The following is a 24,393-nucleotide window of genomic DNA, read 5'->3' on the forward strand; positions in this document are numbered from 1 at the left end:
CAATCGAGGCGGAAACAGTGCAGTCCCAGGACTGCTGCTCAGCTCCATCTTGATAGAAGCCTCTCTGAAAGCCAGGCGTGTTCCCCTCACTGTCCAGATTCTTATCTCTGTAATTGCCTTCCAGTCAGGGAGGAGCACTAGAGGAGTTGGCAATAGCCCTGGCTGCCACCCACTCCAAGACAGGGGGCATGCTCCAATGGAGACTCTGGAGTGCTGGGCCCTTTAGTTTGTTGCCAAGAGAGATGTAGTCGCCGCTTTGTCAGCTTGACCTGCATTCAGGATCCGAATGTTGTCTCTCAAGGGTACTGCTGGAAGTTTTAAGCAAACATGGCACTGCAGGTTTATTGACATGAGTCACAGGTCCAGGTACTATCGCTCCACAACACAGGAGCTCAAGCGAAGAGCAGCCCAGACAATGGTGTGAGATTAGTGTCTCATCTCTTGAGTCCACAATGGACGGATTGAGACCAGACAGAGGACCAACACCTGTACACACGGCCTGAGGAGACAGTGTGTACAGCAGGCTAGGCTGCCAACATCGGTCTTTTTTTAAACTGGATTTTATACAATTAAACCTACCTATTTAACTTTTTGATTTTTGTATTGTTTTGTTTTTATGTATTCTATTACAACCTTATTTTACAATATTATTTATTTTCATCATGGATTAATGTGCTGATTATGTTAGTTAATCGTTTGGCCTATAAAATGTAAGAAAGTAGTGACACATGTCAATCACAGTTTCTAAGGGGACATCTTCAGAAAACCCAGCTTCCAAAACCCAAAAGATATTCAGTTCTAAGAAGTCATTACTTCACCAGCAGCTCTTTAATTTATCTCAAACATATTACATCAGGATGAAGTAACCCAGACTAAATGACTGTTATAGAGTCACCAAGATTAAACAAGACAGATATGATGCTAGGTGTTGCAGAAAGGATGTGGCATCTGTGGTTTGCCTTTTCATAGAAAAGCATATATACACAGTACCAAGAAAATTCGATTTTTATCAGAGTCATCACGAAAGTCAGAGTGCTGTCTATGACGTCAATTGTTTTGATAATAATCACTTTCATATGATGCTTATGTTCATTAACCAGGCCAACTTATACCCATTCAACTCAAGGTCTTAAAAAGAGAAAAAGTTACAAAGGCGGTGCCCACATTTGATCAAAAATGGCAGTGCAGCAGCTGTCATTTGGTTAGATCTATTCTATACAACTCAATCAGCCTAATATTATTCTGCATAATTTGCCCCAGAGCACAGATTCCACATTCTTACGGTTTAATGCTGTGCAAACAACTGAGAGCAAGTCCCAGGATCCAATAAAAACCAACACCTCGCTCTCTTAACTGGGCTGAATTCATCATCTAAAAGCTGGCAGGAAAATCAATGAAAACAAATAAAAGGGTCATGCAGCGTGAACAGAGGCCTTATTTGAATTATGTCCAAAGATGCGGTCTGGTTCTATAAAGTGCATGGTGTGCACTGTGCAATACTGGCAAAGCTTGGTTGGTTGTATGTCTCGGGAATGTTTTTACCAATGGGATTTTTTTTAAATGAAAACAAGGGTCATAGAAAACAGCCACAATCAGCTTAACCTTATTTCTTTAATTGGTCTTAGCTACTATAAGTTTACTGTGTACTTTCATACCCTGAACAACATGGGTTCTCTGAAAAAAGAAACTGTATAAAACCTGCCGATACATGAGTCACAGTTCATTCGAATATGGCCTTTCTGAGAGATGTTGAGAGAGAGTGAGTTTTCTCTTTGAGCTCCAATCCTCTGGGCTGAAATGTCTGCCTTTATGAAAGACTTAAGACAAATCCTTCCCTTACCACCTCACCTCACCACAACATGCACACAAACACTACGCTACAAAGCGAAAATGGAATACATACCTGCCACGTTGACTTTTTCTGAATTTGTGGCACTGGGCGTGGCAGTGCTGGTGCCGTTGGTCAGGTTGCCCCCTGTGCCGTTGTAGATGTTTTCCACCTTGGACTCTAGCTTGCCAAGCCTCAGCATGATGTTATCCAGCAGCACTGCAAGAGTCTTCTTCAAATCTGCAAGTAAGAATGTGAATCAGATTATTGAAGTAGTTGTGAAATGATTTTTTTTATTTTCCCACAAGAAAACTAGAATAAATTCAGTCAGGTGCCCTGCAGTGCTTTAGGATATAGGGGTAAAACAAGAGTCAGAGGTTTGGCTACATTAATACAGAATATCAGAACTGACCCAAATTCAGCATGACATCCAGAAAAAACATCAATATGGCTGTCAAAAAAAGTGATTTTTGCTTCCCAAGTCACATACCTGCTTCAAGCCAACGACAACATATCCACACATAAATACATGTCTGCCTAATATTCACATTGTATTTAGCAGTTTTGGAAACACTCAAATACTCAATTAAGCAGGCGACGTGTGCGCTGACGGCAAAGTTATCGAAAAGAGCGGTCAACATCAGGCAAGTAATGTTAGGGCTAGCAGCTATTGCTACTTCCAACTGGCCCCTGGCTTCTCCCAGTTGAAGATCTATCTGTATCTGATTAACTGAGCAATAACGCTCCAAATTCTGACAAATGAAAAGCTTCCAATTCTTTTACTATCATCACAGTGAATACATACATGGGGACCCTTGCTCAACCACAATGTGGACTTTTCATCTCCCACTACAAGCATGTGGATTTCAGGCAGTCAGCTTAGGCTCATTTAAATGTAAAACTGGAGCTGCAGCAACTTTGCAAGTAGCCTTGCTGTTTAATTTGAGTCTATGCATTTCTGTGGACATATTATTCGCATAGGACACAGCTAAGGGTAGAACAGGCAGGAGGGACGCCGACCAGTAATGAGAAGGAGAGGGCATACATTCAAAAATGTTAAGGCATGGCATTTGTTGGCCTTATTTCTTGTGGTAATGTCTGATACTGCAACCGGCAGCAATTGCGATGACATTTGCAAAGAAACGTTAAGTTGTTTTGAGCTGCTGTAACCGGTATATAGAGTATAACAACACATATTATGTTCCCAGCAACATGCTATTTGTCTACAGCAAAGAGCTCTGTCATAATCATCAACCTCATAGTATATTATATCATCATGCACTGGCTTATATGTGTGCAGAAGTGATCCAGAGTGCATCAAGCGTGCTTTCATCAGATGATGATAATTGCAGTTTGTCTATCACAAACCGTTGCCACATTTTCCCTTAGCGCGATGCATTTGACACGCCAGTTTTCATCACGTCAGAGAGATTGGCAAGGGCGCAACAAGGCCTGGCAGAGCACACCAGCCTGATTCATGTGAAGAGAAATGCCAGAGCATTTGTCTGATTTTGGACGAGCTGTGTGCTGGGAGGAGCAGAAGCACAGAGAGCAGTGCAGTGAGACCAGAAAGAAACCAAACGGAAAGCTTTGGAGCAACGGCCTTGCCCAGCGATTGGGATGAACATAATTTATAAAAAAGGGGTGAGCCCAGAGTTAATGCCCCCTCTGTTTACCCCTGGCATATAGGACTGTGCCCACTGACTTCAGGCTGTACATCAGACAGATTCTCCAGCAAGGCCTGTTTAATATCTTAGCTCGTACCTTAGCAAATGTCAACTTGCTTTACTATAGCAGAGACAAAGATATGTAAACAGTTATTGGCTTCAGTTCTTTCTTGCACTTGCATTTACAATCAGAAGCAGCACTCTGGATAGAAATAAGAATGTAAAAGAGAATACACATAGTGTAAAAAGATGTGTGCATGTTCTGTATCTGTGTAATAAATTGTTAGGAGAGCAGAAAATGTTCTCAGGTTTTACAATAATTAAATGTGAGGCTTTAAATCAGAGAGCTTCATTAGCCAGTGTGTTAGAAAAACATCCATTGCACTGTGAATAATGCTTTGACTTATCATTCTGTACACCAATACTGCTGCCAGGTAACCAGATGAGTAATAGCACACCTAGGGACACATTTCTGCCTGTCTCAAAATTTCCTAGCGAGGGGATACAGTTGCAAAACAAATCCTGGAGCGGCAAACACACTGAACTTCACTTTGCTTTTAATAATAGTGTCATATAAGATAATATAGATGCACAATGCCCAAGGCATTCATCAGTGATTCCTATTGTGTATTGTCATCCGCTTTAACCCAGCCTATCAGGGGTCTCCATATCTTACAAACGTAATAGAACAGATAGCGGAAGGAGTACACAATGACCGTCCACCATAAAGAGGAGGGAGAGGATTAGACCAGCAATTGGACCACACCCGGTCCTCGCTGTGGGCAGCTTCATTCTCCTGAATTCTGACGGAGCAGGCCGAGGCAGAGACTACAAGTGTGATTATGTGTCCACGCCACAAAAGAAATCCACAATAGCTGCTGAACTGTGCGGTAACATGACACAGTTTTCAGGTGGCTTGTCACGCCCCGGCTGCACGGCTCAGTTTCTGGGGCGGTGGAAAAGGAAAGATCATCTCCGTGTCACAATTGATTTTACTGTGGAGGAAGAAGATGGTATGACAGATCGCCTCGAGACAGGCTTCAGGTGGAGAGACATGGTTTTGGTGACTGACGGGTCAACTCCTGGAATCTCCTCAATATTGAATAGTGCTGCTCTCTCTTGGACTAAAGAACTATAGGAAGATTCTTCCGTCCTCCTTTTAAGAGCAAACAACTAATCCTTTAGCCGAGAGAATTATCAGTAGATCAATCAGCAGTGAAAATGATTGCAGTAAATATTTAAAACTGTACGTAATGAGGAAGATGAAACTTTGTGAGCAAAAAAGCAATTTTTTGTTATTGGGCTATATAAATAAAATTGACTTGACAAATGGGCTTTCAGGAGACACAATATGAAATTCAAATGCATAAAGATTTTATGGCTCATTTATGGGTAGCTAAGGAGGAAACTGTTTCTACAAATTGTATCAGGGCATATCAACGGCCAAGTGAGTGAGCTCAGGAAGCAGGAGTATCCTGCTGCCTCACTATCTAATCAAGGACATGAAATGGATTTGGATGGGATATTGGACGGCGGTCAGCAGACTGCGCTGCAGCTCCGGCAGCACCATGAAAATCAATCCATCATAAAAGGGAACAAAACTGGACAGGACACTGTTCCCTGGGACTGTGGATCATGTTACAGGAAAATCTACAGACTGGATGATAAATGATGAGGATAACTCCTCATATGTAAATGTTGTATCCAGGCATAGTTTCTCTTCATGGATTAAAATAACGATATGTCTGGGGAATTATAGCTGTACAGACTATTCCTTCTTCATCTTAAATTATTAATACCAGGTCATATTGAATTACACATTACAAATTACTTGATTAATTAATCCATAGGTTTGATTTCCTTCAAGCGGCTCAAGCAATACTGTCGAGGTAAACCGAAAGTACAGCCTGCTGAGAGTAGTTTCGGTATGCGCTACCTCATAGTGGGTTGGCGTATAAATAATATCTCGATGTTTTTAGGCTGCCATCATTTTGAAGTAAAATTGGTCAGTGGAAACAGGAAGTTTCTCAATTACACTGAGGTGGTGTACTGTCATAAAGCCACATTGGTCTTTGGAAATGTATTCTTTATTATTTAGACTAATTGGTCACACAATTGAAATTCAAATTTTCTCTGAAATACAGTTTGCAGGCAGTAGTTTTCATTTTGTTTTATTTATGTATTTTTATTTATGCATTCATTCATTCATTATTGACACTTATTGAATGACTGTGAAACTGCCACACAGTTCACAGGAAGATAGCTTTTATTTTGAGGTCAGTTCTTGCACGCTCTTACCGTAAAGCCCAGTACATACACGTACCTCTAAACGCCGTGGGGGCTAGTTTGAGAGTCTTTTTGGAGGTAGACGCTGGCTGGACTGTAATGTTCTGCACTGGGTGGTGTTTTAAGTGATGAAAAGATTTGGGGTAGTGCTACCTTTAGCAGCAATTGTTTTGTGGCATATTTTGCAAAGGATAGTAGTCCGTTCCACATCTGCCCTCTTGAAACTAAACTACCTTTAGATGACTGACGAGCTCTTAAGATTTTCTTCCATTTTGAATTAACGTGAACACAGGACAATGATTGATGTTAAACCGTGGGGGCTGGTAGCAATTTGGCTTTCAGTCTTGCTTGTTGTTGCTGTGTGTAACGGTATGACGTAATAATGTCAACAAGTCGGAATATTGCCATCATTTCTTTTTGAATTTGTTTAATCATATTAAAAATGATTACGGTATTATAGTGAACAATGTGATATGCCACGCCCCTAATGTACAGCACCTTTAAATAAGTTAAGCAAGTATTGCACTTGTTTTTTGCATACTCCAGCATATTCTTTCCATTCTCTGGGAGCTGATTTTAATCTCCTGGAGCTTTACTGTATCCTGTTGTTTCTCTGGGCATTAGAGAACAATCAATTCCAATCTCAGGTTTCTAATGAAGCCTCCCATTGAGCCATACAGGTCTATTAATGGCATGAATAACTTATTGATGGGTCTCCTGGACCTGTGCTATTGCAGTATTATGCTTCGATGCAGCTGCATCAGCGTTAAATCTCCCAGGGAAGTTTTCTTGAATAAAGGCAATGGTGTGCCTACTCAGGAGGTAGACAAGTGGAACCAGTCGCTCCAATTTAAAGAAGATGTAAAAAGAGAAGAGGAGCAAAGACCAGACCTACATACCAACTCTATCAAAGGGTACCTCTCTTGTTGTTTTAGTGTCTGGTAGTGATCTTATGAAAATCAAAAAAGGCTCATACAGCGTCAATTAACATGTTCATTTTGCTTTGCTAATAGCAGGCTAGTCCTGGGAAAGGAACCTGTACACATCACATTTACCAGAGTGTACCACCTACCAAATAGGTCAGGCGTTTTTAATGATTTTCTTGTGAGAACGCCCCCTCTAGAACACATGAACTCGGCTTGAGAGCTGGCCTACTCACCGTAAGCGGTCATGGTACCCACATAGGGCCCATCCATGACACTTTGGTTCTCCTCAGCCAGGGCCTTGATGTAGCGCTTGCTGAGGTCCAGGATCTGCTGCCTCAGCACAGCGCTGTCTTCATGGCTGGCTCGCTGCTGGATGGTGAAATGCAGCAGCATCATGCCCCAGATGAACCCAAAGCTGACCAGGAAGAAGCCCAGCTTCTGGGATGACAGCTTCCACAGGAAGGGTGTAGCCATGCTGACTTTACAGGGAGTTGTTGGGGCTGCTGTGACTCTGATTTGACCGAGGGGAGGTACGGCGGCTGGGGAGGAGATTTAGGAGGGCAGGCGGGGCATGGCTGCGTCAGTCGGTGTAGCTGGGGTGGTTTTTGGGGCGTGGCGCACGGCTCGTTTGCCTCACCGACGGGATTTCCTTCTCTGACCCATCCTCATCGCTCAGTAACATCTCAGTGGACTGAGTCCGACCTGTTGCATCCTGCCGCAGAAAAGACAAGACAGAGAGGAATGAAAGATGAGCACAGACAATGAGGGAGTTCCATCACCTAATTCAAACCCACACGTACATGATTACAATAAAAACACTGATAATTGGAAAATGATACCACAGTGCTAACCATAAAACAGAGGAACTCTGAGAAACTGTAGTATAAAAAGTATAAAAGAAAACAGAAACAAAATGCAGATTGCAAGATCCGAGAGCTCAAAATAACATCGTCATATGGCTTTCTTTCAAGCAGAAGCCTTATGTCCTGCTACATAAGGTAATGCATCACTGAGGTTAAACTGCCATAACAAGGTGTTTGGATTCTGCAGGGTACCAAGGGATTTTCAAAGAGTGAGAAATAACTTCACAGCCAATGACACTAGACAATGACACTAGAGGTGATAAAGCACCGTGCGACATTACATCTGCTAAAAAACAGAGCATGATGAAGTTCATTTGAATAGGTTATAGAGAATGAGGAACTAGCCATGAATGGGTAACCAAACAGGAGGTATTAGACGTGAGTGTTGTACAGATCTCCATCCTGTTACTTTAAGCAGAGCAGCCAATTTATAACTACAGCAGACCACACAGCAACACAGAGGCACACTGTATCTGAACTGGAGGTCGCTGTGTGTGGAAGCTCTTATGGTATGCATGCAGGAAATTGACACACCAAACTGTGTTCATTTGACTGGATAGGAGGTGTTGAATGGAGGCATACAGTATAGTGATCCAGGCTGAGTATGCAGAGAAAACTTGGGGGAAAAAACCTATTAGATATGGCCACATCCAACTAAAATCTTCTCTTTCAAAAGATGACATAAGTATGAAAAGAAAGGTTGTCTAGATTATGTCGGACGTGAAACCAATACAGCTTTAAGCAAGAATACTTGCTGATACTGGCTAAAAACAAGATAAGATCTTCAAAAGTAATTTAAAGTTTAATGCTCCTCTTGAAAGAGAGGCTACACACACAGAACAGCCTTGTCTCTCCAATCGCAGTGATCTTTGTGATGGATGGGGCCGTACGGAATTTATGCAAGAGGGTTTATAGTTCCCTCAATATATAAACATTTGGATAGCCTACCATTTATCTTCCTCACTGACAAGCGAGCATACAAACAAAATATTAAATACATGCATTTTCTGTTATACATTTAAATTTTTTGCTAAATGTTCATCAGGATTTTCTGCTAGACAAATGAAGGAAGCCGTTCTTCCTGTGTGTGTGTGTGTGTGTGTGTGTGTGTGTGTGTGTGTGTGTGTGTGTGTGTGTGTGTTTTGTGGTTAAGCATGTAGGTTTGAACTGTAAAATGTCAAGGTTTTACTCGTTTACTCCGACTAAATGAAAAATCTGTAGGAGGCAAAAGGTCAGAGACAAGATGAATTAGTCAAACTAAATTTCAAGTAAAAGGAGGATTACAATTAACATTTATCTTAAGAAGGCCTATTAATTAATCGGTCAATCATTTAGTCTAGAAAATAGTGTGATATGGCCATGACAAGTTCTGCGAGTCCAAGGCAATGTTGACAAATGGCTTATTTTGTCCAACCAATAGTCCAAAACTGACTTAAAGTGACTATATGTAACTTTTTATTGTTAATGTTTTTTGTCATTTTTCATCTGAGAATCATAAATGACCTGTAACAGCAAACGAGACTTACAGTGAAAAGAATGCTATTTTTAAATAGTTTTTAATAATGCCTTTGCCCAGGTACGATTTTTCCCACCAAGTCACAAAATGATTTAAGGCTAGTAGAACGGCTCTACGGTAACGTATTCCGAAGGGTCACAGATTTCTTTGTAACACCGTAAAAGCCTGTGTTGGCATATCCAGCCAGGTAAAAGGTAGCAGGAGATTACTTTATGTAGGCCTAATGTATTTTTATTTTATAAGTTATCTGTTGTAGTTATGGCTGATACTGGGACAGGGCTATCACTAGGGCTAGAATCAACACAAACTGAAAATTACAAATAGCCACTTTAATTTTTCAATCATATAAAACAGAGAAAAGCTACATATTATAGAATTTTAATATGGAATATTAAGAAGCATTCAAGATGGATTGAATTCTGGAGGTGGTTTAATTTATCTTATGTGGATACAAGACACTTGAAATAAAGGGTAAATAGAGCCACAATTTAACATTCAGTTAGTGATTGCGTCACAAACCACAAGCTCTTCTTTGTTTCCTGTATTTGCAGCTTTCACCTTGTCATGTTGTACCACCTCACTGTTGCATTTCCAGTGTCTCATTTACATCTACAACCCTCTCAGGAATTAACCATGTACCGTTTGTTTCAGACATGTATAACAAAGTTCGTCATCTACAACTTCCCATTTCATCAGTGCAATTGCCACAACACATTTTAATTTCTTGAGGTCGCTTATCACTGCTGTAAATTAACAACTACCAGACGTAACATTTTATTAACAGGTTTTTAATCAGATGGGAGCAAACATATAAATAATTCTAAAAAGCCATGCATATTAAACAAAAATCACATTTCCATTTTCTTTACTGTGTGAGCAGTTTTATAGATGTGTGAGAATAAAGATCACCAGAGTGCCAGTGTCAATGGGGGTCTGGGGCCTTGTTGGTTAATTCATGTAAACATTAAACTGTAATTTGCTATTTTCATGCTTGCAATCTTTATTACCGATTGAATACAACCATGCCAATGATAATAAATTTGGCCAAAAATCATCAAACATTTTTCCCGTAACGCAAAATGACACAGCCCTGAAGCACTTGTTAAGCTGTTAAATGGTTCAACAAGTTTTAACTGACAACCCTGAAGGCAATCTGCACAACTAAACAAATGCCTATGGGTTTATTAAGCAACAACACAAAAAAAAAAAAAAGTCTTTCCAGCATGCAATCAAGCCAAAAGAAAAAGATGTTAGGTGTTCTCTCATCTGCATTCAACCACCGTAGCTGTAAATGAGGCTACGTGTGGGGAGGGGATTTCTGCAGCCTTGCTTTTGAGCTGCGTCTTTCTTATGCTCTTTCAAATGGGCTCTAACCAGGTCAGGACCACAGACGCCTCCATAGATGCATGCAACATTACAAGAATCCCAACAGTACACTGGACACAACCAAAATACCTGCACCGGTCGATATTTGAACCATTGTTTACTATTTTTCTTTTATTTTGAATATTTTTCTCCAATCTAAGGGGCCAGTGTTCAGAATGAGGCACAGCAAAGATGGTTATACAGTGGTGTGAAAAAGTGTTTGCCCCCTTCCTCATTTCCTGTTCCTTTGCATGTTTGTCACACTTAAGTGTTTCGGAACATCAAACCAATTTAAACAATAGTCAAGGACAACACAAGTAAACACAAAATGCAATTTGTAAATGAAGGTGTTTATCATTAAAGGAGAAAAAAAATCCAAACCATCATGGCCCTGTGTGAAAAAGTGATTGCCCCCTAAACCTAATAACTGGTTGGGCCACCCTTAGCAGCAACAACTGCAACCAAGCGTTTGCGATAACGTGCAATGAGGCTTTTACAGCGTCCTGGAGGAATTTTGGCCCACTCATCTTTGCAGAATTGTCCTAATTCAGTTACATTAGAGGGTTTTCGAGCATGAACGGCCTTTTTAAGGTCATACCACAACATCTCAATAGGATTCAGGTCAGGACTTTGGCTAGGCCACTCCAAAGTCTTCATTTTGTTTTTCTTCAGCCATTCGGTGGTGGACTTGCTGGTGTGTTTAGGATCATTGTCCTGCTGCAGAACCCAAGTTCGTTTCAGCTTGAGTACACGAACAGATGGTCGGACATTCTCCTTCAGGATCTCTTGGTAGACAGCAGAATTCATAGTTCCTTTTATCACGGCAAGTCTTCCAGGTCCTGAAGCAGCAAAACAGCCCCAGACCATCACACTGCCACCACCATATTTTACAGTTGGTATAATGTTCTTTTTATGAAATGCAGTGTTCCTTCTACGCCAGATATACTTGGACACACACCTTCCAAAGAGTTCCACTTTTGTCTCATCGGTCCACAGAATGTTGTCCCAAAAGTCTTGGGGATCATCAAGATGTGTTCTGGAGAAATTGAGACGAGCTTTGATGTTCTTTTTGCTCAGCAGTGGTTTTCTCCTTGGAACTCTGCCATGCAGGCCATTTTTGCCCAGTCTTTTCCTGATGGTGGAGGCATGAACGCTGACCTTAACTGAGGCAAGTGAGGCCTGCAGTTCTTTGGACGTTGTTGTGGGGTCTTTTGTGACCTCTTGATGAGTCGCCGCTGCGCTCTTGGGGTAATTTTGGGCGGCCGGCCACTCCTGGGAAGGTTCACCACTGTTCCATGTCTTCGCCATTTGTGGATAATGGCTCTCACTGTGGTTCGCTGGATTCCCAAAGCTTTGGAAATGGCTTTATAACCCTTTCCAGACTGATAGATCTCAATTACTTTCTTTCTCAATTGTTCCTGAATTTCTTTGGGTCTCGGCATGATGTGTAGCTTTTAAGGATCTTCTGGTGGACCTTACTGTGTCAAGCAGCTCCTATTTAAGTGATGCCTTGATTGTGAACAGGTGTGGCAATAATCAGGCCTGGGTGTGGCTAGAGAAATTGAACTCAGGTGTGGACAACCACAGTTATAGTATGTTTTAACAAGGGGGGCAATCACTTTTTCACACAGGGCCATGATGGTTTGGATTTTTTTTCTCCTTTAATAATAAACACCTTCATTTACAAATTGCATTTTGTGTTTACTTGTGTTGTCCTTGACTTTTGTTTAAATTGGTTTGATGTTCCGAAACACTTAAGTGTGACACACATGCAAAGGAACAGGAAATGAGGAAGGGGGCAAACACTTTTTCACACCACTGTATCAGCAGCATCAAACTGTGGGCAGAAAATCATCAGCACCTTCCCAAGAAACACAAAAGGCAGCAACACAAAAGGCTCTTTTCACCTTCCATCCATCAGCTTCATAAATAGGTCAGAGACAGCTGCAAGCAGCCTCCAAAAGGGCTGGAATCTCTCAGCAGGTTATGACACACCATAATTGTTCAGTCATTTAAGACAAAGGCTTATCATTGTTTCCTGCACGGACAGAGATCTTTTTATACATTTTAACAAAGCAGCATGTCTACTATCCACAAATTAAGACAAGGAAAAGAAGGAAAAATGCTAATTCCTGTATCTTTTTTTTCTACATTTAACTCGCTCTAATTTGCTTTGTGATGTGTGCAAAACAAGGCTTTCAGTGGGGGGTGGGTGGGGGGGGGGCGGGGGAATGCCCTGCACTGTGAATTCATGAGACAAGCCCTTGGCAGTAGCGCTGTGCAATCTGCAGTGCTGATAACATCGGATGTCTCTCATTGCTTGGGACTCTGTTGGAGGGGAGGCAGGAAAAGGCTGGCAGCACTCGCTAGTTGGGCGCCGACAAGGATAGGAGGCTTCAGGGCTGTTTATTGGAGAGGAACGCTGCTCAGAATACCCCGTGGTACATCGCTGTAAGGCGCACAAGCCAAAACCTACACAGAACATTGACTCTGCTGCTTCAGTTTCTGAATAGACACATTGTCAGTCAGAGCTGGCTTTCTGTTCGAGCCCGATTTACTGTGTCAATCCATCTTATCCAACACTGAAACTCATCACGCGACATCACTCCTTTGTTAGGAAACTTTCCAATCACAGGCTGCCCCCCCCCCACCAAGCAGAGCATACAGTATATCCTCTCAGTTACCTTCTGGTTGCTAATTCAGATCTTAATTTGTCTGGCAGGGAGCCCTCTGGCTCTCAGCAGCAACAGCCCTGTGAAACTGGGTTGACAGCCAGCAAAGGTTGCAGAATATATGACTCTCGCAACTTGAGATGATAACTTAACAACCTTCTGAATGATTTTTTTTCATTGTTGGACAAAAAGTAGCAGCGCACAATACCCTGAGGCTTCAAGAGGCAGTGAAGACAGAAACAATTAAATCATTCAAGCCTGGGAGGAATCACTGTCCTCTCAAATCTGCTACCAAGGCCTTTTTCCTGTTAGGGACAACAGAGCTGAAATTTCAGCTCTAAAATTGCATTTATTTTTCAGTTGCAAGTACCGACCACACTGTAGTACTGATACGCCCACTACTCCCCTGCAAGGAAATAACAGAAACATTATTTTAAAAGATGGATACGATAACTTACTGACTGAAAAAGAAAATCACACATAAGGAAAAGGAAAAGTATGCACATTTCAAAGTAATTCCATAATTCACATTCTGAAGTTACAGATTTGGTTTCAATAGGTTTCCTGGGTCCTGATTCACAGTTCTCTCACTGTGTTCTTAATGAAAACGGTTTATTTTGTGTTTTAATTGTTTGATTGGAAAGTCTATCTTTACCAAAATAAGAGTGGAAATCTGGGTGATCAACAGGAAAGACTAATTCATGTTAAAGTGAAATGATCTAAATCAAAAACAAATATAAAATATTCAAAAATCTATGACAATGTTACTTTAAAAAGTATAAATCAGGGGACTGATACAAGAACGTCTCCAAGGCACCAAATATCCCTCAGAATACACTAATAGACTCTGCAAAGTGGAAGAACCAAGAAACAAAAATAAATCCAGTTCAGTTGAAAGTTCCAGACAAAGTTCAGTCAAATTTCTTGTTTAAAAGGCAAACAGAGCAACCCCTGACCAAGCATTTACATATCAAAGTAGAACCTTGTTTTTTCTAGTTTCCAGAAATACCTGTTCAGACTAACAAATACCTGCAGGATTCAGTAAGTGGTATTTGACTTTTTGATTGTTGCAATCATGGCTGCTTAGTTTATTTCCCCTGTCTGCACAGATTAAACTGGTTTATGGTAAAGCCGCAGGGCTTTAGAGTAAACAATGATATTGCATCATTGTCAATATAATCATCTCCGGCTTTAATAATTTTCCAGTGGAGTCCTAACCACACAGCCTTTGACCCTGTTCTGTCACATGCTGAATTGTTAAGACCAGGCCAGATGGCTGAGTGAGGTAGAGACTCTGTCCATTTCCTTTGCGTCTGTGATTGGCGCTGAAAATAACTTCCTTAAAAGTGTAGTTAAAGGGGATATTCTATAAAAGGTGAAGCACACTGAAGGAGGTCTAGATTAATTCCAGTGCATTACTCCTGATCTAAAAGAGAAAGAGCATTTTACTGAACTGAAATAACATACACTAAGAGCTTGTTGCATAATGACATAAAGTAGAGAAATATGCTCTAGATGTAGCTTTGACCATCAATTATGGATCAACTTTGAAAAAGTATCCATTTTTCTCCTGAATATAAATAGGCTTTTATAAAGCTTGACTTTCTCACACTCAGGTAACTTCAGAGCTCTCTGGTGGTGACTTACTTTTGAAAGAAGGCTGATGGGCTCACAATGAGCTGCACAGTTACCTAGAGAATATGCTGTTTTTCTTGGTCTTATACAGTAAGTTGAATATTGTCATCAACAAGTTCAAGTTCACACTGGCTTATTACAAACCAAAGGAGCGGAAACTGTGGGCACGAAGTCACACAGACTGACATGTAACCCCAATGTCATCCTGCACCACCACATGGGCAAATCTGACAGTTCATGCTGCACTTTACTGCGTCTTATTTATTTATTCTCTCGTGTCACAATGAGCAAACGAGGAAACAAATAACTGATTAGTCACAACTGCCACTCAACAGCATATGCCTGTAATATGAAGGGGGGATAGTTACTGTACTACATGTACTCATGCCCATACATCAGTGCATGCCGTACAGTAGTTCAGTTTACAATCGTAATAGACTAAGACCAGACACATTTACCTTTGAAGAGCTGTAACCAGTGAACTTTTGCTTAAAAAAATGCCTTAATGATTAATCAATTATCAAAATTGTTACAGATTAACCTTCTGTCCATCCACCAATAGTCTAATAGTTTGAATGAATACTACTCTCTGCCCCATCATCAACATCAAAAAAACAATAAACATGTACAGACATTTTTATAACAAGACACAAGATGGCACTTTTGCCTAGCTCAGCCCACCTTTTTCTCTCACTGATGCTGTGACAGCCCTCCTTTTGGCACTAAATGCTTAGAGGCTCCAGTTTTGGGATTATTTACAAGCATCCTTTCAAAACCTCATCCAGGAAAGTGAAATTCCTCATACCAGTCAGTGTATATCCCCTCCCAGACTAAGACTGTGCTAGTTTGCCTGTTGCCTGGCCAAAGGAGACGTGATCCTGATAATATGGTCCTGCTACCATGGAGACCGGTGTGACTCTGCATCTTAATGGGACTTCTTCACATAAGCCACGCCTGTAAATTATTCATTAGGCCCTCCAGAAAAACAGGCCCTGCTGCAGCTTCAGCACCTCACTGGTGGGAACCCAGTGAGGTAACCAGATATCAAGAGCTGACCCCAGGGTTTGAGATGGGCTTTTCCTGCAGCTAAGTTAAGGAAGTTTATCTAAAACGTGAGTGGCTTCTGTATTGAGTCACTGATGGGCTCAAACAGTTCTTCAAGGGGAACAATTTCAAGGTGTTGTCGTATAAATCTTCACATATTTAGAAGACAAAAAAAATCTTGCTGCACGTTTCATAGTTCTTCATTAATAAAGGAGGATGTTCTGAAAAAATGTATGACCTTTGTGTAGGGTGAAGAGAATGAAAAAAAAATAATGAATTTGGCTGGTCAGTCTTCCAGGTGATAAGCTCAAGGAGGAAGGGGAGTCATGCACTAGAGCGGCCAAGTGACACACCACTATAGAAAGTAACCCTCATTACCCTGAACACAAGCACTCAATCATTAACATGGGACATGAAAAACAATGTCATCTCTAAATGAACACCTGACAAAACCACTGAGCATTCGATTCAAAAGTTGTCACGTCTACTTCTCTCTGTCTTCCTCTCCTTCTCCGTCCGCCTCAGTCTGTCTGATAAGAGTGCCACTGGAAATAAAGATGAATATGTGGACTACTATACAGGAAACTTGATATTTAAGTTCTGTAAGTAAATAAATAAAATTATATGTTAAGCATCAGATAAAAGATTTTTAAAAAAGCAAGTGACGTTCGTCACAGAATCCTATTAAGTAATATCAGGTGATCGCCACAGGAGGGCGGCTCAAGCTTCTCCCCTGGACCCCTTTCACACCGAGGTCTCAACCAGGGTTGAACCTGGGTTGACTGTAGAATTTGGGTGGATTTCCGGTAGGGGTGGGGAAAAAAAAAAAAATCAATACAGCATAGTATCGCAATATTTTCTGTGGCAATACTGTATCGATTCACAGACGCCAAGTATCGATCTTTTATTATATATGTGTTGGTCAGTTTGTCTGCCTGACTATCTGATTTTTGCAGCCATACAATTGAAGTGAGTTGAACAAACAGAGAAATGTATCTTTTTAGATAAAGCAGATGTTGACAAAGTTTCCTTTTGGGGACATAATTTGAAAGTGGGAAAGATTTGAAGTTGGAAAAAAGTTAATGAATTGCAATATATCGCAGAATATTGCAATATGTTTAAAATCGCAGTAATATCGTATCGTGACATAAGTATCGTGACGATATCGTATCGTAAGGATGCAGCCCTACTCCCGGGTTGTTACCCAGGTCGTATCTGTATTGTCACGACCAGGGATCAACTTGTGTTGACTGGCTCGGTTTGAATTGACAAAAGAAGGGGCTGAATGCGGGTCAGATAACCCTGGTGCGACCCGGGTCATTGCCGTGTGAAAGAGGTATCAGTAACACGCTGTGAACCACACAGTTTAAAGCCCGGCACCTGACAACCTTGTCCAGCTCCACCCTGGAACCCTAAATCTAATCAACTGGCACCGCAAGGGGCCTTTCAGGAACATGTTGCTCTGATTGAGAAGAGCCCCTGCTGGAAAGCTTTAACTCCCCCTGCAATTTTTTTAAGACTTTTTAAATTATATTGTGGCTGTAGCTGCTTTTGTGGACAGGCAGTCCATTTTTTTGTTTCTGCGCTGCAAAAATCTCAAAAAAAGGTAAGGCCAAAATATAAAGGAAGCCACAGACAGGACAGCTTGTCGCCAGTCTAAGGGCTTGACACATTTACAAGAAGGGAAGTTATATAATTTCTCGGAGACACTGATGACCAACAACACACAGTGAATACCTCAACACTGACATGTAACAGGAACTACTCTCTACATTTCCCTCAATGCGTGTTGGAGGCTAACAAACACTCAAGCCCTTTGCATACCATAAAACTTGTAACACTGGTTTCATTTGTCCTTTGTTGCTGTAAACAACAAAGGACAAAGCCAAAAAAAAAAAAACACAGATAAGGCATCACTTTCCTCAGACTGGCACTGACAGGTTTAACCTGCCACAACATGCCGAGAGATGGGAGGACCACCCTGAACACGACCTGCATGTCACAAACAAGTGTGGGTAGGAATTGCAGATGAGGTGCTGACAGTAGTCATGGCACTTCCTTTTCCCTGTCAGCACCACAAACAAGCTCTGTTGCTATGCTAACACAAGTTGGTCTCATAACAATACATAGAAGAACATTTAAGTGATAAAAAAAAAAAAAAAGATTCACGTACACACTTCAGAATCATTACCTAAAATACTCTTAAAGCAAAATCAAAATCTGACATAAAAGCAAAGTATTTTCAGAATTAAGTGCAGCATTTAAGGGCAATGAACTGTTACGCAATACAATGTATGCAAAACACACACCCAGTGATATCACCATTCTTGTGAGGGCCTTCTCTGACTACATTAAATCCCAAACCCCTGCACTGTACGCCTATAACACTTTCTCTAACATTGAACTAATCCTAATGCTGGTCTTCACTTTTAATGCAATCCAAATCCTCTAAACCCCTTAAAAGAAGTCAGGAGTGGCAAAATGTCCTCACTTTGTATCCTTGGGACATAAAAATATAGCCAGCCAGACACATTTGCTCCTTTTTTCTGTGCAAATTTCTGAGTCAGACGAGTAATCATTAACCGATACTTAACATAATATATAAAATGTTACGCCGTTCTCAACAATAAACTGTTAAAATAACAAATGATAGCATTACTATTATATTATTAGCTAACATTATTATTAGTGATCATTTCATTGTCTTTTAACAGTAAAATAACTATTAACTTAAGTTTAATTACTGGTTTTACCAGATTCTGTCGGCCGACTGAGGTGGTTTCTGTCACAACACCATTCTATTATTCCAGTATTTCAAGTCTGAATGAATAACTGAAAGAAGCAGCTAACTAGCCAACAGTGGGAATAATTGAAATGTCTCACACCCTCATAGGTAACGGCTTTAACAACAGTTTATAGTTTAATATTCCACCTATGAGGCAAATCTTTTAATAGAAAAAAAAAAAGCCACGCATTAACTTGAGGACGTGATTAATTTTCACGGTTACAGTGAAGGCTTTTTGAAAATCCCTAATATTCCTTTTCCTACCTCTTCAGTTTTTTTGCCCTGGATGTGAAAACAGCTTTTCCAGAGGATTTACTGTAGGCTTTGTGACTTGCCCTACCAATGAACATCGCTCTGCAGCTCAGATGTGCAGCACGAATAAATGAGTGCTTTGCAACTGCAGAGCACCAAACAGTAGACGGACTGTAAGGAAGCGAATGTGTGTTGCGTGATGGGAAAGAGCCTTTTCAGAAAGGAGTGCCAACTAGCTGGAGTGGGGTTTTTTAACTAACGCACATGGCTGAATCTTCTTCCAAAGAGCTGATTTTATCTCTCATTCTGACCTCAAGTATACTTTGGAGATCCAGGAATATCTGGCTTAGTGATGAGAAACCAGACTAACCACATACGTCAGAGAAGACAGGTATATGTAGGACTATAACAATTATTACATAATTGCAGCTTCTTTGATTGATCGCAATTAATTGCTACATTAGCTAAGGTCCTAAGGGGTATGACTATCGATGGTAATTGTTGATTTTGTTTAGATATGCCAAATTGTAATTATGTAAGTGATTACTGGTCGAACTGTTGCGCTAAAGCTATGTAGGTTGTTGGCACTTGACCCATTACATGTTCATCGCAACAAAAATGACGGGGGGGGTGTTACGGTTAGAAAAAATGTTTTATGATAATAAAGAGGCATTTACTTCATAGGCTGTGTATTTATGTTATTACATTATCTGGGTCACATAACAGTGATATAACCAAATAACGAATAAATAAATATTTAAAAATTTGACTGAAAGAGACAATTATATTGTTAAATGGCAATTTTTTTCTGAGACAATTAATTGTACAGCAACATTTGGAATTGTTACAGCTCTAGGTGTATGTGTGTTTGTGTTGAGAGAACAGGAGTCCTTTAAATCACAGAAAGGCCAAGTGTTCCACTTCCCTGCATGGCATCCATCACCACAGCCCAGTTCTCCCCGTTCCTTCTATCTTCAATCGCTCCTTCTTCATCCCTCCACTGGCTCTACTGGCTTTCCACCCTAGACCACCAACACAACCCCCACCCCTCCAACGAAGCAAAGCTCGTTTTCCTCATGATTTATAATCCCAAGAGCTCCAGCAAAAAAAGTGGCTGAAAGAGCGCTTTATAAAGACAGGGGCTCACCTTGGTGGATGGTCACTATACTCAGCATTTGCTTGAGGATCATAAGCAGGGAGGAGGGACGTTTTTGCTGGGTCACATTAAATAACATAGGACATACTTTACTGTCCCGGTAGGGAAATTTGTTGTGTGTTACTAACCACTACCAAAACCAAATCACAAGCATCTTTAAAACCGTTTTAACAAGCTTCTTGTTGAAAGTACACATTTGCAGCCTGTATGATAATGACACAAGAGGCATATCTTATAATCACATCAAATCAGCATGTCATAACCTAATTACATGAGACTGTTCATGGTGCAGACCGAAAATTACTGGACTCCACTGGTGAGATAAGTGCTTCAGCAGTGAGCCACCAGACCAGAAACTAAAACTCATTAATCTCCTTATATCTTTGTCACTGACTGATTTGACTCTCTTTTTCTTTTTTTAGCTTTTACTAATTTGCTGGTCATCAATAAACAGTTGTAAAACATGAAGAATATAATAACCTTGGCATTCAACTCTACCATAATTAAATCTTTCGGTTATAGGAAATAATGTCCCCAAGGCTCATTTCAAAACAGGTAATGCTGGCTAAAAATACAGGTCCTACACATTTTCCAAACAAGTATTTCCAAAGAAGACGCTGTGGGCCTACAATGCATGAATTCACATGATTAACTTCCGCAGCCTGTCGGTGCCACTAAAACGCAACATCATCTCTGGAAGCTGAAAGAAAAACCCCGAGCAAATATATATCTCTGGCTTGCACATAACAAGGTGAAATGCCTGGTTACTGTTTCATCACACTGTGTCTGTTAAAACTGTTGTAAGATACAAGTAAGTGCACCACTGTCAGTAGAAAGACTGTTTCTGTTACTGGCACACTGACAGTGCAGCTGTAAATGGCACCTGATTTCTCCTTGGTGAATATTGTACACATAAGGGTAATAAACGCTAAAAATAGCCAAGAGCACTTCTTGATGCTGTAGAGACAGTAAAGATTCTCATTAGATCATTTAGAGGCACACCATTAACGAAGCACTGCTGTAAATTGGCACTATAACCAAGACAAGTTGAACGTTATTCTTAACAACCTGTTCGAAACATGCTCCCGACACAATGGGGTTATCCTGCCAGAGAGACTGTGCGGGTACGCCATCCGTGTCTACAGTATTACACTGTGTCACTATCACTTCTTTTACAAGCTAGCTGCCGTGTAACGTTAATAACAATAGGACCCCCTGCTCTCTGCGGCGATTTAGTTCCGATTCCCTTAACTGGCTGCAAAAACTCAGCTAGCGTTAGCTTTCCAGCTCTATTACCAACCAGGCTCGCTTTAATGTGGCTAGCCGACTGACAAGCAAGCTACCCCCGTTTTGGGCTATATTAGCTTTGTTTTGAGGCTTGAAGCGGCTAGCTGCTTCAGTCGACCACCACACATTTCACAACAAAACACGCAACGCCGCAATGACAAGTCGCCCACTCCCGAGCACACACAGCTACAACGCTGCGCCTCTTCTTCCAGCATTATTCCCTTAACAGTGAGGCAGAAAACGAGCTTCGGAGGTGCTACGCTCACAGAAAGAAGCTTACCTTTTTAATGGTTTCTGTCGGTAGCCCACGGTGATGATATACGGGTGGTATAAGGACTTAAAATCCAGGGAAAGAGCGAGTGGAGACGTCGCTGCGTTGAGCAGACTGGAATGATTTCAGCCAGCCACAGCGCACGAGCCTCTCTGTTTGCTCTGCCCACTTGCAGAAAGCGAGTAGCAGTTTAGGGAGCGTCTGCATGTTAACACCCCCCCCAGAAAACGTACATCAGACAAGCACATGGGGCAGGCTATAGGCTACTAGTACTTCGCAAAACGTCAAGCCCCCACCCCTTTTGGGGGGATAGAAAACAGAAGATCCTATAGAGCTCAACAGTCCCGACCACAGTGGGTTCCGGAAGTAAAAATACAATGCAATTTCTCCATTGACAATTTGGAGCATAAGCCATAAAATGATAACCGTCGATGGTATACTTAAAATCAGCATGCCGACGTTACTAAGTGATTCTATATAATCATATAGATGCCAAAAATCATGGGGCACCAACCTTGTTTTGAGATAAACGTCTTTTATTCGCGATGTCTTGGATAAGTACTTAATTACCCACAATCCTGAACAATCCCACAGTGATGCCTCTGATTGGTGGAACTCATGCTGGTGAGGAGGGGGAGGAGGGGGAGCTGCTTGCACGAACTGTCACGAGGATTTACGACACTGCACGAATCAGCCGTTAGCCTCCACCGGGAAGCTATTCGTTAGTTTAGCTAACAGCTAATTCGGCTAACCACTAGCTGACTGCTTGATTCAGTCTAAAACAACGTTAACTCAAACTAAACACTGGGGAAAGAAGGCTACAGCTGATGTAACAGCCGTTAAATATGTTAACGGTTATTTTCAGGATTTATTTTGAGGGGCTTTTAAAGTTATTACATGCTGTCTCAGCTAGCGGTTAGCCAAAATAGCTGTTAGCTAAACTAACGTAGCTTCCTTATTCAGTGGTGCGCGGTGATTTATGGGATGAATAGTTCCTTCGCTTTGAAATGACGATATGTACACAGTCTTGTACCTTTGACTTTTTTTTATTTTCTGTTCGTTTTTTCACTCGAAATGGTACGTTGCATTCATATGAGTCACATACCATCTGGTTAGCCTAATGCACAATCTAAAACTCTTTATGTACGGATTTTTCCAGACATCAATGGGAGAAATGAATGGGAAATTTACTTCCGGAACCCAAGGTCTCTCAGACGATGTTGGGACTGTTGAGCTCTATTGATGTCAATGCAATTTGACATGTGTTTGGATGATAATTTTAGACAAATGCGAATGCATTTATTTCTTGTTAAATGTTTGTTTTATAAAGATGTCTAATAATTATTTTGTGACCTTGCCTGAAAATGACCATTTACAATACCTTAATAAATTAAGGTTGATATTCTTGTTCAATTGTGTTTGTATGTTCTTTATGTTTAAAAATAAAAAAAATTATATAAAAAAAAAAATTAAGGTTGATGCAAACAAGCATCTGTCCGCTCAGTCTTCCCCCGGCCCCATCCTAGGTTAGGCTAAGTGTTGTTCAGAAATAATCAACCTGTTATTAATAACCCACTTGATCTATAAATTTAGTTGGAGATGTTGTTGCCATATATGTAGGACGCGGAATTGTTTTCCCACAGAAATTACATTTTGTGACACTTAAATCAATCAATTTAATTTGTCACATGAAATCATACAAGGTACAATTCCAGTGAAATAAACTTCTACTCCACTTCAATACTTCTACACATTATACTTTTTTATACAACATTTATTTGACAGCTTTACTTAATTAATTAAGATTTTACATATTAAAATATATGATGAGCTTATAAAATGTGGTGTTTTGTTTTTATCTCCACTTGACCAGCTACACAGTAAAATGCTGCTAACATTACATCAATACATCTGCATTTAGATCTAATGTAATAGTAGAACACTTACAGGAGCTAATAATCTGCATCAGGTTCTACTACAGTACTGCATTAAGCTATTTAAGTAGCATTATCAGTGCAAGAATTTAACTTGCAAAAGAGTATTTTTTACAGTGTGGTTTGTTACTTTTACTTAAGTAAAGGCTCTGAAACCTTCTTCCACCATTGATTCTATGTGAGGCACGCATTAAATAAAGTTAAAATAAAGTTAAGCCCAGCAAATTCTGTAGTGTTAAGATAAGATACTTCCAGGAAAGCAGCTTTCTAAGAATCTGTCACAACAATTTTAAGAATCTGTCACAGCAATAAGGTCTCAAGACATCAAACAAACATATAACTTATAATTTAAGTTACAACCTATAATTTAATGACATTATTATATTCCATTCTCGCATTCTTCTTTGATGAAGGATAATGGAAACAAGAGACAGTTGTAACAGAGTAGTTAAATATGTTTTGCTTTAAGAACACATTATCTTACTGGCTAGCTGAAGCTTGCTTTAATCTTCAATTACTACCAGGCCTGTAAATGGATATAAATGTGTACCATGGTGGTAGAGATGTTCTGTAACATTTGCCACATTAAACAGAAAGGGAGAAGCAGCGGTAACAAAAACTGTCCTGTCCTGTTAGTAGTGTCCTGAGGAGTGTCCCGGGGCAGTCAGACACTGTCCTGTACACTGTCCTGTGACTCCCAAAAACTGTCCTGTGACTCCATGACTGTCCCGGGACAGTCAGACACTGTCCTGTACACTGTCCTGTGACTCCCAGAAACTGTCCTGTGACTCCATGACTTGCTGCCACTGCTGCTGGAGAAAGGGGAGACAGGATAAAACAGGACGGTCCCTAACTATATGGTCATGCTGCTGTCACAGACCAATAAAAGCTTTGTGTTTACTGCCA

The 24,393-nt window shown here is 40.7% G+C and overlaps 1 protein-coding gene across 1 annotated transcript in view; it reads right to left on the reverse strand.

Annotated features, from left to right (window-relative positions):
• mgat5 (alpha-1,6-mannosylglycoprotein 6-beta-N-acetylglucosaminyltransferase) overlaps positions 1–21,708 on the reverse strand; it is a 78,231-nt gene extending 56,523 nt beyond the window's left edge. Inside the window, 3 exon segments of the mRNA XM_028572245.1 lie at positions 1,904–2,068; positions 6,941–7,419; positions 21,563–21,708. Coding sequence (XP_028428046.1) covers positions 1,904–2,068; positions 6,941–7,181 — 406 coding nt within the window. The 5' untranslated portion in view covers positions 7,182–7,419; positions 21,563–21,708.
• Between the last annotated feature and the right edge of the window lie 2,685 nt (positions 21,709–24,393).

The sequence above is a fragment of the Perca flavescens genome, chromosome 24 (assembly GCF_004354835.1).
Source record: "Perca flavescens isolate YP-PL-M2 chromosome 24, PFLA_1.0, whole genome shotgun sequence".
NCBI classification, from domain to species: domain Eukaryota; kingdom Metazoa; phylum Chordata; class Actinopteri; order Perciformes; family Percidae; genus Perca; species Perca flavescens.